At 39.3% G+C, this 15,241-nt stretch overlaps 1 protein-coding gene across 1 annotated transcript in view; it reads left to right on the forward strand.

Moving 5' to 3' along the window:
- The window catches only part of LOC142075206 (histone-arginine methyltransferase CARM1-like), a 74,319-nt gene that overhangs the window by 37,201 nt on the left and 21,877 nt on the right, over positions 1 to 15,241 (forward strand). The window contains exons 3-5 of the mRNA XM_075136276.1: positions 3,783 to 3,889; positions 4,090 to 4,194; positions 13,183 to 13,293. Of these exons, the coding sequence (XP_074992377.1) occupies positions 3,783 to 3,889; positions 4,090 to 4,194; positions 13,183 to 13,293 (323 nt within the window). The remainder of the gene's footprint in view (positions 1 to 3,782; positions 3,890 to 4,089; positions 4,195 to 13,182; positions 13,294 to 15,241) is intronic.

The raw sequence follows: 15,241 nt of genomic DNA on the forward strand, positions 1-15,241 counted from the left end.
TATTAGATGCTAAAGATTTATTATTTGGCACTTTGCCCTGTCACATAAACGAGTGTGCATCTGAACTCTCAGACAATATTTGAAACTGGTAGCAATTGTTATGAATAATTCCTAGGCAATTTGCATTCCCTGAGAGATTTCCCTTTAGAATACTTTGACTGTTTGCATTCAAAAGAAAAACAAAATCCCAAATTCACATCTGCAACAGTAATTCCTTCCTTACAACCTGATCTTTAGTTTGTAGCTATTTAGCTATAATTTCCCTCAAATAGTAAGTAGAAGCAGCTAAAAGATTTTTGGTGAATGTTTTATTTATAAATGTTGAGGATAAACTAGCATTCACTGAACAGATGAGAAAAAGAAAAGAGGAGCAAATTCGTGCTCTGTGGGGACTTTCACAGTATATTTATTCAGTCAGCGCAGGATCAGACAAGGCTATGAGGATTTCTCAAAAGTGGAATCATTAAGTTTTCATGGATAAGTTGTAAACCAGTGCTCTTGGTTGCTGTTGCTTTTTTCACTAGAGTGTATTTTTCACTTCCCATCCAACAACAGCAACTAAATGTATATTTCTATTTTTAAGCTCAGATGTTTTTTCTCACAGTGTTAGCCACTGATGAATGTGTAGAATGTGGAGTTGGGATTTAAAGTTTGTGAAAACATTGAGATGTATTAGATCTAATGCTGTTCCCAGTTTTATTGCTGAATCTTTACTGCCATCTAATAGAGAAGATTTTAATTCTGTATTTTTCTTGAGATTGATGAATGAAACTTTTCTCCTCTATAGTCTGCCAGAGCCTCTTGTGATCTTGCAGGTACACTGTTAGGAAAACTTTAAGGGCATCTGAGGTCCCTTATGACAGATCGTGGAGGAACTCAATCAACCTCTTGTTCTTTCTTTCTATTTTGATGTACTCTTCAACTCAGTGATTACTAGTTTTGTAATTTGCCAGCACTCTGGAGAGCTCTGGCAACAAACGTCGTATTTGTACATAATGAAGTACGGTATCACAAGGAAATAATACTTTTTTTCATAGAATCAAAGAATAATTCAATTGGAAGAGAACTCACATGGTCATCTGATCAAGCCTTTTTTGCAAAGGAGGTTCAGCCCCAGGTTGCTCAGAGCTTTGTACGTTTATGTTTTGAAAACTTCCAAGGATAAACACTCCTATGGCATAACCTCTCTAGGCAAGTTTTTGCAGTTTTTCTTACAATGTTGTGGTTTTGAAATCCATTCTTATTCCTGGACACCAAAGACACCAAAGATGTTCTTCTGACCTACCAAAAAGCCTCTTCGGAGGTATGAAAATAATGTGTGAAGTGTGACTAGAAAAGAAAGGAGTCAAGCATGTCATTGCATCTGTAGCATCATCTCTTACCTTCAGATAGAAAACAAAAAATGGGAGAAGCTTAAGGCAATGGGTGATTGCCTGGGAAAAAAACTCCACTGACCAGTGTCAGACTTTTTTCTGATGTTGTCTCTTCACGCAGAGAAAGAACAGAGGAACTGATCTGTTTTAAGCTGATTTCTGCATCTTCCAGCAGAAAATTGGCATTGTCTGTAATTTGGGCCACTCTTCATTGTCTTTATCCAGTCACTTACTGTTTCATTCTGAACATCATCCCTGTGTGGAAGTGAAAAGGCATTTGTTAATGGCATTTGTACATTTCCATGGTAATTTACAATTGCTTCTGGAACAATTTAATTATTTAGAGACTCGCGTATCACCCCAAATTCAGATGTTGAATGTGGTATCTTCCTCCCACTGGAGCTGACACGCCAGAAATAACAAAGTGAGACTTTCTCCCACCTGGAAGTTACATAGGAATATTCTGCAGAGTGGCAACAGATCAGCTCTCTGGCAGATTTCCTCAGCAGGTGAAGTGCATTTGAATAAGCTGGTGAGTTGTGTTTTACAATTTCTGCCACTCTTACAGTCTTCTACTAGAGTAAGGTTAAACTGGCCTGTTCCTTCACAGCAAACTAATGCTGTGATGCTCCTTAGAGCTATTCTTCCAGACTTTCAACAAAATTATTTCATTGCGTATATTAGACTGTTCATAATCTCAACTGAGAGAAATGGCTTGAACTCTGGATGCTTACAAGTGGGCTTTGTTATGTGGAGGAGCCCAGAGGTTCAAGGGTCTGTGCCCTCAATTGATTTGGACTTCTCTGACGAAGTATGGCTGGCTGTCATATTTTTGGTGTGCAATTCTTACGGTGAAACAATATGTGACTGCCCCAAAGATGGAGCTTTTTCCATCCAGTTTTCCAGTTTTAGTTATTTCTAGCTGTATAAAGACTGGAAAGCGTGGATAGCAATAATAGCAATTTGATGCTTTTGCTGAATTCAATGCTGTCTTTATTAGACAATTTTTCCAAGAATTAAAAAGTTTCTACTGAGGATCTCTCTCTCAAGATCCTACTCAAAAATACTTTTTTGGCCCATTAAAGGTAACTTTGCAGCAACCGTGCTTATGTTGGGTTGTGTAAACATGGGTCTTTGTTTTCACTCCCTAGCAGCCTGACATTGACCTTGTCCTGATTTCCAAAGCTAAAGGGAAAGTCACTTGCTATCTTTGACATCTCTTCCCTTTTGGATATGCCAGCTTTCTGCAGTGGAAAAGGATCAGTGCAATGAAATCTCTGTTTTGAGGATTTCAAAATTTCCTGAAATGATGAGGGAAATTCTCTTGGTTACTGTATTGAGAAGTTTATTAATTATTTGTTATCTTCAGACCCTTTGTTTCAAAGCCCATTCAAAGTATTGTATTATCGAATTATTTCCAAATGATTAGAGCAATTAGCATGTACTTCCCAGTGCACAGTTACATGCTTCAGGCAATTGCTATTTTTATTTGCAAATCTGTGAACTGTTGTAGGAGTTTTCCGTCTCTCTGGTTAGCAAATCATGAATGTGGTGTGATCTGATTTCCCTGCCTTCTCTTGTCGTTGTATGAACAGAAGATGCAAGACTTCCATCCCTGATTTTATTGTTGTCATCTATGCTTCCCCCCTGACAATTTTTCCTTATAGTGCTTTTTCTAGATACTTTCTCCACTTACTGGCATGTGCCTTTCTTTTGGACATCAGGGAATTACTTTATGCTTGGGGGCTTGGTTTGATCTTAAAAGATGGAGACAAAAGCCCTTGTGTGAACTGTTATTTGTTTTTTAGGTGCACGTGATTTTTCCTGTTACTTACATAATGTCAGAAGTGATCTTGTCCACAGAAGCCAAAAGGCTATAACTCTGAGCTTTTTAGTTAGACTGCTTCTAAAGGAAGATACATGGTCCTCAGCCTGGTTTTTTAGGCCAATTAAATTCGAGTGTTTTATTCTAGTTGTAAACCTCCTCACTCAAATCCATGCATTTCACAATAACCTTAGGTGGTTCTCTGTGTGGAGCTTGGGTTAGTGTAGATTAACCTGAAATAGTAGGTTGAGGCTTATGTTCAGCCACTTCTCTGTTAGAGAGTTCACCATCACAAATAGTCGCAGGAGTTAGCTAACCTGAATGGAGAATTCTTGACAACACTGTTGCATGCATCCAGGTGCTTCTTAAAATCTTTTGATGCTGGCCAGATCTTTGCAATAGCTCTTGTCTGTTTAATGAAATTTGAAACTGCTTACTGTGTATTAATGAACACCATAAGCCAAATTAAGCATTCCTTTCAAGTGTAACTGAATGTGTCCTTATCTTGTCATTGGATGTTTATCTTAATTTACTATCCTTGTGTTTTTTGCTATGTTTATGTCTTTTCGATTTTTCTTTTCCAGAATACAACACATTTTCAAATGCATTGAAGAGATGCCATAGCCAAAAGAAGGAGAACTCTGTGTTCAGTCAGCGAACAGATGAAGCATCCGCTGCTCAGTATTTTCAGGTAATGAAACTTCAGTGCCAGTTTGTGAAATCTAAGTTACTGTTGTTTGCTTGACCTTAGTCACCAGGTCAGTTAGAAAGATAGCTTAGGTTTATTCAGAGGATGGTCAAGGTAATGTAAGTACCAAGTAATTTAAGGTATGATTGATAGAAGGTGGGCTTTATCTTTTCTCTGTTTTCCCTTTCCTTCTTTCCTTTTAGTTTTATGGCTGTCTGTCTCAACAACAGAATATGATGCAAGATTTTGTGAGGACAGCCACTTATCACAGAGCTATCCTACAGAACCACATAGATTTTACAGACAAGGTAAGCTCTGGTAGGAGTCTTAAATGTTCCAGTATGCTGCTTAGGCTCTAAACTTCAACTTGCCCTGTAAAGCAACACTGATCAGACTGGAGCCTTTTCTCACCTGGGACTTTGTGCATGAATATACTAATTCATGTGTGCTTTACATTACTAGTGTTATTGTCAACACATGGATGACAATGCATGATGGTAATGGTACATCCTCAAGATGAATGGCACAAAACATGGATCCAAACATAGCTACAAGTTCTTCTGCTGTCTTCTGTGGAGAATCTGGGAACCTACACATACATGTTTCTTGACATTTTGGGCTATTATCATTCCCATTTGGGATCTTGGAGCTCACATACAATACTAGTTTCCTTATCTTAACTGTTAACTGTGTATTTGCTATTGTGCCATACCATCTCTTGCAAATACCTGCAAAGGTATTCTAGTTTATGTCTCTCTTATGGAGGTCTGCACTGAATGTTTTTGCACCCCACAATCATTACAAACGAAGCAAGCACATAAGTGGCTGCTGTGACTCCATTTGTACGAGTGGCTGCTGTGACTCCATTTGTACAAGGCAAAGATTTGGAAACAATGCAGGAATTTATCAGATGCCAAACTCATCTCTAAAATATGTATATAGATCTTGAAGACTACTGTAATGAATATAACTATGATTATCTTCTTTATCTAGTCCTCTGCCTCTCACATTGTCCAAACCAGATACTTCAGCAAAAGACAAAAGAAAACTTACACTGGGGAGATGTAGGATAATCTGCCTCCCAGCCACAGATTAAGTCATTTTCTAATTTCATTTATTTAGGCTTCTTGAAATGCAAAGCATAGGACTAGTATATTTTACAATGTTTTTTTACTTTTTTTTCTATTGCAATTAGTCACACTAACTAGAGACTTTCTGACCCTGTCCAGGACCAGTCCCCATGCACACTCTTCTCTGATTCCATGCTTAATACAGCAACAAATTCCATGATACAATCCCATGTTATGCAGAAAAGTATCTCCTTTAGTAAGATTTTCAATTTACCAGCTTTGTATTTCTGTCATTTTGCTCTTATGTTGTGAGGCAAAGGACAATTGAAATTCTAATTTTCCTTATATCATTCCTCCATTGTGTCAATTTTTGTTGTCTCTTCTTATGTAGTCTTGCTTCTGAGGTCAGTGTTCTCAGTCCTCTCTGTCTTTTTCTGTATGAAGAAATTGCACACACCCTGTTATCATTCTTGCCCTCTTTCTCAGCGTCACCATTAATTCTGCAGCACCTGTTTTGAGAAGGATTGGCAGGAGTTATGCATGGTAGTGTAGACAATGCTATATAATCGATTTATATTGCAGAATTCTAACTTCCTAGTTATTCTTTACTGTACTTCTCATAAGTCTTGACTTTTTTTCCCTGGGACTGCATCTGTCCATTGAGCATTGATCTTCACCGAACAATTCATAATGGTGCCTAGGCTCGTCATTGTTGTTGTTGTTGATGATGATGATTCATTTAGAACTTGAATGGTACATGAACAGTTCATATTTTCCACAAAGTTATATTAATCAGCACTGAGTTTAATTTATCTGTGCATTGTCCAGTGTCCTACCTTTGCTAGCTCTCTCTGCTCTTTAATCACTGGACGTTGTGTCATCTGCATATCTTGCTATGACACTGCTCAGGTTTCTTAATAAAATAATAAAAAACAGCAAAAAATGTTAGACTACATGTGACCTTCTCTAAGCAAATAGGCAGTTTGTAAGCAGCAGCCTAGCAGCCTAGCAGGAATGTTTTCTAGGTCTCAGAATGTCAGCTGAGATCATGTGAGCTCTGTTTATGATGCTTGGGTAGCAGACTGCAAACAAAAAGATGAAGAAAATGAAGATGCAGTTATTTTTTTTACCTTGTTGTCATTTTTTTGTCTTCTCTCCTTTTCCGTTCCTTTCTCTCATCTTTCTGTGTGCACTTTTCTTTAAAAGGAGCCTCTGACTTTAACTTACACCAGCACAAATGGCTTTACTACATCACAGAAAAGAGTCTTTAATAACAGATAAGCAAATACCGAACAAAACATTTCCTTTTAAATGTGTAGCATATTTATAGCCAAAATGAGATTTGTGTGAAATTTATCTGATTTGTTTTACGATCGTTATGTTTTAACTATTAATTAAGTTTAGTAATACATTCAAGTGCAGCTGATAATTTTGCTTTGCCATGCAACTTAGGTAAAGTGTGCGTCTTTAAAATGTGAAAACTATCTATTTTCATAGAAATGAAAAAAATCTTAATAGAAATGAAACAGATATGTTTCAGTCTCTGTAATTTCTTTCAGGCCTGAGACAATCATCTCCTATTTCATTCAATATCATTAGTAAACTAGTGGTGTGCACAGGGCTGCTCCAGTTTGCTATAGGCATCAGAATCAAACCCCAAAGCATGTGGTATTGGATGGTACCAGCTGGGAAAGTGGAGCTACTATATCACTAATGGATAAAATTTTGTACTGGAATAGGTAACTTGAATATATGGGAAAGAAACAGCAGAGAGAGGATTGTATTCGCCATTGGCTTCTTGCCAAGTAGGATGCTCTCATGTTATAATGCAAAAGGCAGATTTATCTCTGTAGGTAACATATCCATTCGATTTTCGTGCCTGCAGTAAGGAATTCAAGTTTTCCATACTCTTTGCCTTTGTAGGAAATTTTGCTGCTGTGCAGTAGTACAGCTTGCTTGCATTTGCTCTTAGTTTATTTATTTTCCCCACTGTTGGAAGTGCTTTGGCTTCTCTTCAGCATACCTAATAGTGAGACTATTACAGGCTGGGTGTTCTTGGCCACCCACCTAGAAAATTATCTCTCTTTTTCCTGATTCTGTTGAGAAATGGCAATTTTCAGAATAAATGTAGCTGAAAAAATTGAACTACCTACATTGTGGCAAAATGCTTTCCCATGAGAACCTGAGAAATCCATTGTGCTGGGAGTTGATCTGTTGGAAATACTGCAACTATATTTATCCTACATCCAGAAATTATAAGGCAGGCAGAAACATTTAATGATGGCAGTGAGGAGATGAAAATGGCAAAAAGGACATAATTATTTTAATACCTCCGTTACTGGAAAAAGTTTTATTTAATTGCTATTTGTCTTATTGTTTCCTACCTACTCTGCATCCCCCCAAAATATTTTTTTACCTTTGCTGCCTCCTTCCCTAAATTCTGTAGTGATTTATTGTACAAACGTTTTTGTCTATAGTGAAGGGATATCTGGTGATAAAGTATATTTTTTCTTGTTCTAGGCTTTGTTTGTTTTTGAAAAAATATCTGTGTAAGAAAGTGCAACAGGTTATCTGAATTGTACTGGACAAAATTAATTCTGGACCCTTTGAAAGGGTTCTTGGTGATAAATTCAAACACTGTCTGTCAGAGGTAAGCTACTTTAGGATAAACTGGGAGTAATGCTTGGATTGACCATTTATGTCTATTGAAGCTTAAAAGAATAAGGAGAACTCATTCAGAATCTAATGAATCTGAGGCTGGATTCTTCACATTAATATGGTAATTCTCACCGGCATATACTCCTACATATTTACTCTTCGAAGGAGTCGCCTTAGAGCTTTCACTAATTTTTTTAGTAAAACTTTGTCTTAGATTTTGAATTTTTATAGAGCCAAAATGGGGAGTTCCAAGTGTTTTAATTGGTTATACTAAGAAAAAGGCTTATAACTAAATTTTACAGTAGCAGTGTATAATGCTGTTTCAAACTGAGTAAAGGCTGACACATTTCTACTTCTTTTGAAAATAAGTCTTAGGTTCTAAGCCTTTTGAATTTTTTCATTTGTAGTCTATTTATGAATAGTTTACTTAAAAGCAAAGCAACTAGAATTAGAATATCTCCAATGATCCTGGATGAAGGATCATACAAATTTACCATTCACATTGTGCAGTCAAAGGCACATGCTAACAACAACAAAAAAATTTTCTCTGTATAATCTTGCTGATATGTAGTAATTTTGAATGATAAATGTCATTGTAGATATATGACATTTTTGCTTTCAGTTTTATGTGTTTGCCCTGTTGTTGCTCTTCCTCCTTTGACCTCTGCCCCCCCCCTTTTTTTTTAATTCAAAAGTGCTTTTCAGGACTCTAATTGAGCAAGTACTTAAAGTACTTATTGTGGCCTTTCAGTACTTAAAGTTCATTAGATTAAAGTAATTTAGGTCAGAAAGAACCTCTGGACATCTCTAGTCCAAACCTCTACTGAAAGCAGGGCCAACTAGACCAGGTTGCTTAAGGTCTGTCCAGTTACATTTTGAATGGATCCAAAGATGGAGATGCCACAGACTCTGTAGGCAACATGTTCCAGTGTCTGACAACCCTCATGGTGAAAAAGTTTTACTATATCTGTTGGAATTTCTTGTGTAACGACTTGTGTCTGTTACCTCTTGTCTTATCACTGTATGTCTCCTTCAAGAAAAGTTTGTCTCAGTTTTCTCTGAACTCCCATTGGGCAGATGAAGACAGCAGTAAGCTCTCCCATTAGCCTGCCTCCTCTTGTTAAAACTAGACAAACCGATTTCTCTCAAGCCTCTCTTCATATGTCATGTCCTCCAGCCCCCTAATTATCTTGGTGGACCTCCCTCCTTGGGACTTGCTGCTATATGTCAGTGTCTGTCTTGTGCTGGGGAGATCAAAACTGGACAGAGTTCCTCAAATGTCATCTTAAAAATGGCCTTTCCCTGATCTCTGCCAGTTGCACTCTTGCTAATACAGCCCAGTATGCAGTTGGCTTTCTTGGCTGCAAGGGCTGACTCGTATTCAGCAGGAGAACCCTTAGGTGTCTTTTTTTACAAACCTGCTTTCTAGCAGTCATCCCCTCACTAGAGGCTGGGAATGTTTGTTAGCAGCAGATTCAGTAGAGCTCCCCTGCTCAGCTTATTGGTCACTACTATCAGGAAATTATCAAGACACTCCAGAAATCCCCTGGATTGGTTGTGCCCCACCATACCACCCTTCCAGTGGGAACTGGGGTGGTTGAATTTCATAGAATCATAGAATAGTTTGGGTTGGAAGGGACTTTTAAAGGTCATGTAATCCAACCCCCCTGCCGTGGGCAGGGACATCTTCAGCTAGATCAGGTTGCTCAGAGCCCCGTTCAACCTGACCGTGAAGGTTTCCAGGGATGGGGCATCTACCACCTCTCTGGGCAACCCATTCGAGTGTTTCACCTTATTGTAAAAAATTTCTTCCTTATATCCAGTCTAAATTTACACTCTTTTAGTTTAAAACCATTGCCCCTTGTCCTGTCGCAACAGGCCCTGCTAAAAAGTCTGTCCCCATCTTTCTTATAAGCCCCCTTTAAGTACTGAAAGGCCGCCATAAGGTCTCCCCAAAGCCTTCTCTTCTCCAGGCTGAATAACCCCAACTCTCTCAGCCTTTCTTCACAGGAGAGGCGTTCCATCCCCCTAATCATTTTTGTGGCCCTCCTCTGGACCCGCTTCAACAGGTCCATGTCTTTCTTGTGCTGAGGACCCCAGAGCTGGACACACTACTCCAGGTGGGGTCTCACCAGAGCAGAGTAGAGGGACAGAGTCATCTCCCTCGACCTGCTGGCCACGCTTCTTTTGATGCAGCCCAGGATACGGTTGGCTTTCTGGGCTGTGAGCACACATTGCTGGCTCATGTCCAGCTTTTCGTCCACCAGTACCCCCAAGTCCTTCTCGGCAGGGCTGCTCTCCTGATAAGCAATAGGGCCTATGATCATGAGGCGTCCTCCAGAAGGCATCGTTTCCCTCCTCTTCTTGATCAAGTGGTCTGTAACAGATGCCTACCTCAATAATATCTGTATCCTTACCCTGTGTCTTCTCATCCCTACCCATAGGCTTTCAGCTAGCTCATTGCCTGTTCCCAAAGCTCTATGCGCTTGAAACATTGTTTGCATAGAGTACAACCCCTACTCCTGACCTTCCCTTTCTGACAGCTTGTAGCCATCCATCACAGCCTTATAACTGTGCAAGCTATCCCACCATGTCTCTGTAATCCCTATGAGATGAAAGCTGTGCATCTGTGCATGGACTTCAGATTCCTCATGTTTGTTTCCCATGCTATGTGTGCTTGTGTCCCTGCATCTCAGATGGCTCCCCTGTCGTGCTGCTTTTACAAGGGGTGCATGGGAACCCTCCACTGTGCTGTCTCCTGAACGCTTCCCCTCGTGCCTTCACTTTTCTTCAGGCTATAATGACCTCCAACAACATGTACCTAGTTTTTCAGCCCTCCTTGTTAGGTTGGAAAACTGATGGCAAAGATACTCTCACCCCGCTTTTTGAGATGGTTCTGTCTCTCCCCAGCAGTCTTCATTCCTCAAGCAGGTACTGCACTCATAAAAGCTGAATTTCTGTCTGTGATACCAGCTGCACAGCCAGGTGTTGATGCTCAGGGCTTTTGCCTCTAAAAAGTGTCTGTGAAGATCCTGACTATCTCCTGTTCAGCCTTCCCGATGGTACACAGTCTCTTCCTCTCCACCCATTGCTTCATACCTGGTGGCTCTCCCCAGCCAGAGCCCACCTCCCCCGCAGGTCACCATCGATCCCAGCCTCAGGGGGAGCCATCAGCCATTCCATGCAGCCCAGCACCCACACAGAAAGATCTTCCCTTACAAGTTCTGTCCTGGATCAAGGTCTCTGGTGTCCCAAGGGCTGTTAATCTAGCAAGTCTTACAGACCATGCCTATCCCTTATTGTGCAGCCTCCAGCAATTCCCACACTGTCACGATTTCTGAGCCCCTCTTCCCCTTGCTTCACTAATTACTGGACAAATGCTACCTCTGTGTCAGCTGCTTCAGTTTGCTCATCTGTGTCTTCATTAGAGTCTTAATGTGGGTCAGGAGTGAGCTTCCAACGTGAATTTCTATCATGGGCACTCAGGGTGCTTCAGTTCACGCTGTGGAGTGGTTACAGAGTAAGCAAGCTGGATTAATTTTGGACAAAACTGAACTGGACTAAGCTAGAAGAAAATCAGACTAGAGTTAGTCTTAGTAAATCATCCAGAAAAAAAACGTTCCCGTACAGCTGTACCACCTGCTGATGTAGATATAGGCATAGTGTAAGAAATGGCACCAGAATTAAGTCTGGTGAAAAAGCCATACTTCTCCATTGGATTTTTTATGTTGACCTTGAGCAGTTGACTCTTCCTTATACTTTCCACATATGCAGAGAGAAAGCATTATCATATTTCCCACTGGGTATTGACAAATAGCCTACCAAACCTTCTGTCAGACTTGTGGTTCAATGAAATTGGCCTTGACTTGTCATTGTCTCCTTCCCTCCTTATGTAACTGGTACTTACTGTCACTTGCTGTTCTGAAGAGCTGGTTCTTCTGGGCATAGGAGCATATTCTAACACCTGCCAAAGCATAGAAACAAAACTGGATCTGTAACAGCCTGTCATCTGTGATATAGAAAATGAGCTTAATAAAATCTTTCATGAGGAAAGAAAATTATTAAAGGCAAGGTTCTGGCTTCTATGCCAAACTTGAGACTGTGCAGTATCAGAAGCAATGTTAATTTATTCTGCACTGGAGTACTTCTGTAACACAGATTAATATTATCTACAACAGATTCAGGCCATATGTGTTAGACTGCATTCTTTAATATATAACCTAAATGGCATGTAGAGTAACTTTTGGGGCGTGGAATGGGCCCTTCATTCTAAGAGATTGTTTTTCTGTTGAAACTCTTGTGTTTGAATAAACAAAATTTTCAGTATACAAGATTTTCTCTTTGTGTTTTTAAAGGCTGGTAAGCAATGTGCATCATATGGGAAGTTGGGGCAGAGAAGCAGTAAAGAACAGGGGTAGCTGATTACTCTGAATCTGTATTATTTTTAAGCTTCTCTGCTCTTGACTCTTGAGATTGGATCAGGGCTGTAGCTCGGTTTCATGGTTGAAGTGCTTTGAAATCTTAGGCATTTCCAGTTCCAGGTGGCTTAAATCATGTAACGGGCTTGTGAATTTCCTATCTTGGATCAAAATTTAATGAGAATTTCAGCCACAGGCACAGGAAAACTGTTGCTCCTTGTTTTCAGTCAAGCACAAACCCATAGGAGGAACCCAAATGGTGAGCTGTTCTGTGAGATTTTTTTCAAAGTTGGTATTAAAATTTTGGGGAAGCAAGATACTGGTATTAGCCTAATTTGTTGGGCAGTATAAAAGTGGGCTTTGCATCAAAGATCACATCCGTCACATCATCTTAACCATTTCTCTGGCAGTTAGCCTCTCTTTCTGTGTACTTATGCCTCTGCAGCTGTGTTGAGTGACCTGTACAACAGAACGAAGCTAGAACTAGAGGCTTGTCTGGACCGCTGCAGCAGTTGCTGGCTTTGCATTACACTATACATTGAAACAAAAATTTTGACCCTTTGAAACATTTCAGTCAACATTTTGGCTTGTAACAAGTGAGCCACCTGACTGATGGAGAAAATGAGGCTTTGGGATTCATGTTTAACTGAGGGCCTTTGAGAGACACCACATCAAGCAGTGCAATTAAAGGTCTAATACTAACATTAGCAAGCAGAACCAATATTTGAAAAAAGACACATAGTCTGGTTTTATCCAACATACTTCACATCACAGAGTGATTTTCATTCAGAAAGACACAATTCTGTAGTCCTTCAAAGAATTATTATTGCCATATCTTCCCTCCCTCCCCAGCGTACTCAGACTACACATTTTTCAAATTTTCTCCTAAAGAAACTTTGTTACAAAAATCTATTTCCTCCAAACCATAACCATGTATTTACACATGTTGCTGCTAAAATAAAGATTAAGGGCATTGAAACTCTTCTTTAACAAGCCTTTTCACTTTTTCAAGTGAAATTAGTAATATTTTTACATAATGCCAGGCTTACTAAATGCAGGTATAGCTATGAAAATTTAGTTACTTAAAAGAGGTGTCAAGAAGTGACTTTTTGATTATTTTGTTTCTTTTGGTCTGCCTTTTGTTTTCAAGGTGGTCCTAGATGTTGGCTGCGGATCAGGAATCCTTTCATTTTTTGCAGTGCAGGCTGGAGCTAGAAAAGTCTATGCAGTTGAAGCCAGTTCAATGGCAAAATATGCGGAGGTAAGTGTTTTTCACTGAGCCGAGTATTAGAATGGTGTAGAGTAACAATGTTAAAAGATTTAGAACTGTGCCTCAAAAACGCTAATGCTGAAGGCTTCAGTGTGATTTTTCTAAGAAGTCAGGTCTCTTACGGGCAAAACTTTTTGGAAGGTAATTTTTGAAGTTGTTCTAAATGTTCTAATGTGTCAAATAAATAAACCATATGATTGTCCTTTCTGTGAAAAATGGTGAACAGTCATAACTGATTAAACTTTTTACTTTCAGAAGGGGAAAAAAAATTAAACCAGATGTTGTTTTCATGGGTTCTGTGCAAAAACATTTGTTTGGTTTTTTTTCCCTAAGACTCTTGGACATCTGTGTGATCAGACAATTGAGTTAGTTTCCTGCTAAGTGTGATCAGTTAGGTCTTTCAACCTCCTTACAAAACTGTGTTCGTAGGGTTTGAAAAGGACGTGTCCGAAGAATGCACTTAGTTTTAAAAGATATTTTTCAGGCATTGTTTTTACTAAGCATTCTAGTATGATTTAAAAAAAATCTAAGCACTCAAAGTGGCATTGGTAACCGAATGCCTTACGAGAAGTTCACTTCCGAAAAAGTGCTAATCCTAAATAGCAGCAACAGCAAAAATCTCCATGTTTTTTCTCACAGTTTCTGCTTATTTTGGTGAACATCAGAACATGGGGGGAGAAGCGTGAGCGTTATCGTTACAAATTTTGTCAACACTGATCACCTCTAGCTGAGTTTTAAAATAGTTTTAATGTGGAAAAGGGTGAGAAGTGGTGAAGTGGAGGATTTTTCATTCCATACCTAGAAAAAGTTTGCAGAATCTAGATGTTAATTTTTCTTTTTGCTTTACTGATCTAGACTATAAATGTTCATAAGCAACATTAGGAGTCCATAGTTCCTCTTAGTCCACACAATGAGCATGCAGGGATTCAGTGAAAGTTCCTCCTGTATGTCCTGATGCAGCAATCCAGCCTTGCTCTTGGTGAAGGCTGGCGAACACCAATTGTCAACTGTAACATTGTGAAGGAAATTCATTGCTATTGGAAATTGAGATAATCTGTTTAGGTCTTAAGGAAGAAAATGTGGATATAAGACATTTTTACCTATTGGATAATGTTTTTTTCCTAACACAGACAATAATTTCTGCCTGCCATTTATGTATCCAAGGCTTACCTGCTATCTTTTTTTCCTGTTTCAAAAACTTCAACAGAGGAGAGAGAAACCCTGTGAACCTTTATCATGACTCTGCACCAGTTTTTCTTCTGTTCTGTGACTCCATGTTTTGGATATTCAGTTGCTGGCAGCTGGCTCCTGCCGCATGCAGTCCATGGTAGAGAAAGAAATTTGAAACAGATCTTGTCTAACAAACTAGTTTGTAATAGGGAGCAAATTGTGTAGAGTGAATGATAGCCAGTGCTCTTCAGTGGTGTGTGCATGAGATGTGGGATGAAAGCAATCTCAATCTGCCAATTTCACTATTGCGGTAAATCCTTTTCCAAAAAAATGGTGAGGAGCAGAAGAAATAAGGCTGAAAGTGACTGTTGCTGGCAGTTGTTTTGTCTAAACAGGAAGTGTGATTCTAAGCAGCTTGTCTAGAACGAAGGGGAAACATTAACGTTAACAGACTGGAAAAAACATGTATGTAAAGCACTTGGATAAACAGAAAGAAAAAGCTACTATGCATGAGGAAAATGTGATTGTATTGTGGAGGTCAGCTAGTGATGGGATCATTAAAAGTAAAAATAATTACTTCTAGTGAAATGCTTGTCTGTCTGTCATGATATGGGACATGAATAGTAAGTTGTGACATGTAGGATTGCTATTTAATCTGTTGCAATAGCCAAACATGAGGGAATTAATTTAATGAAAGACAATTAACCTTGAGTGGACTGTGTTACGACTCCTGTGAGGGTGCTCATGTACGAGTGTACTCAGTTTGCCT

This window comes from Calonectris borealis, chromosome Z (assembly GCF_964195595.1).
Source record: "Calonectris borealis chromosome Z, bCalBor7.hap1.2, whole genome shotgun sequence".
Classification (NCBI taxonomy): Eukaryota; Metazoa; Chordata; class Aves; order Procellariiformes; family Procellariidae; genus Calonectris; species Calonectris borealis.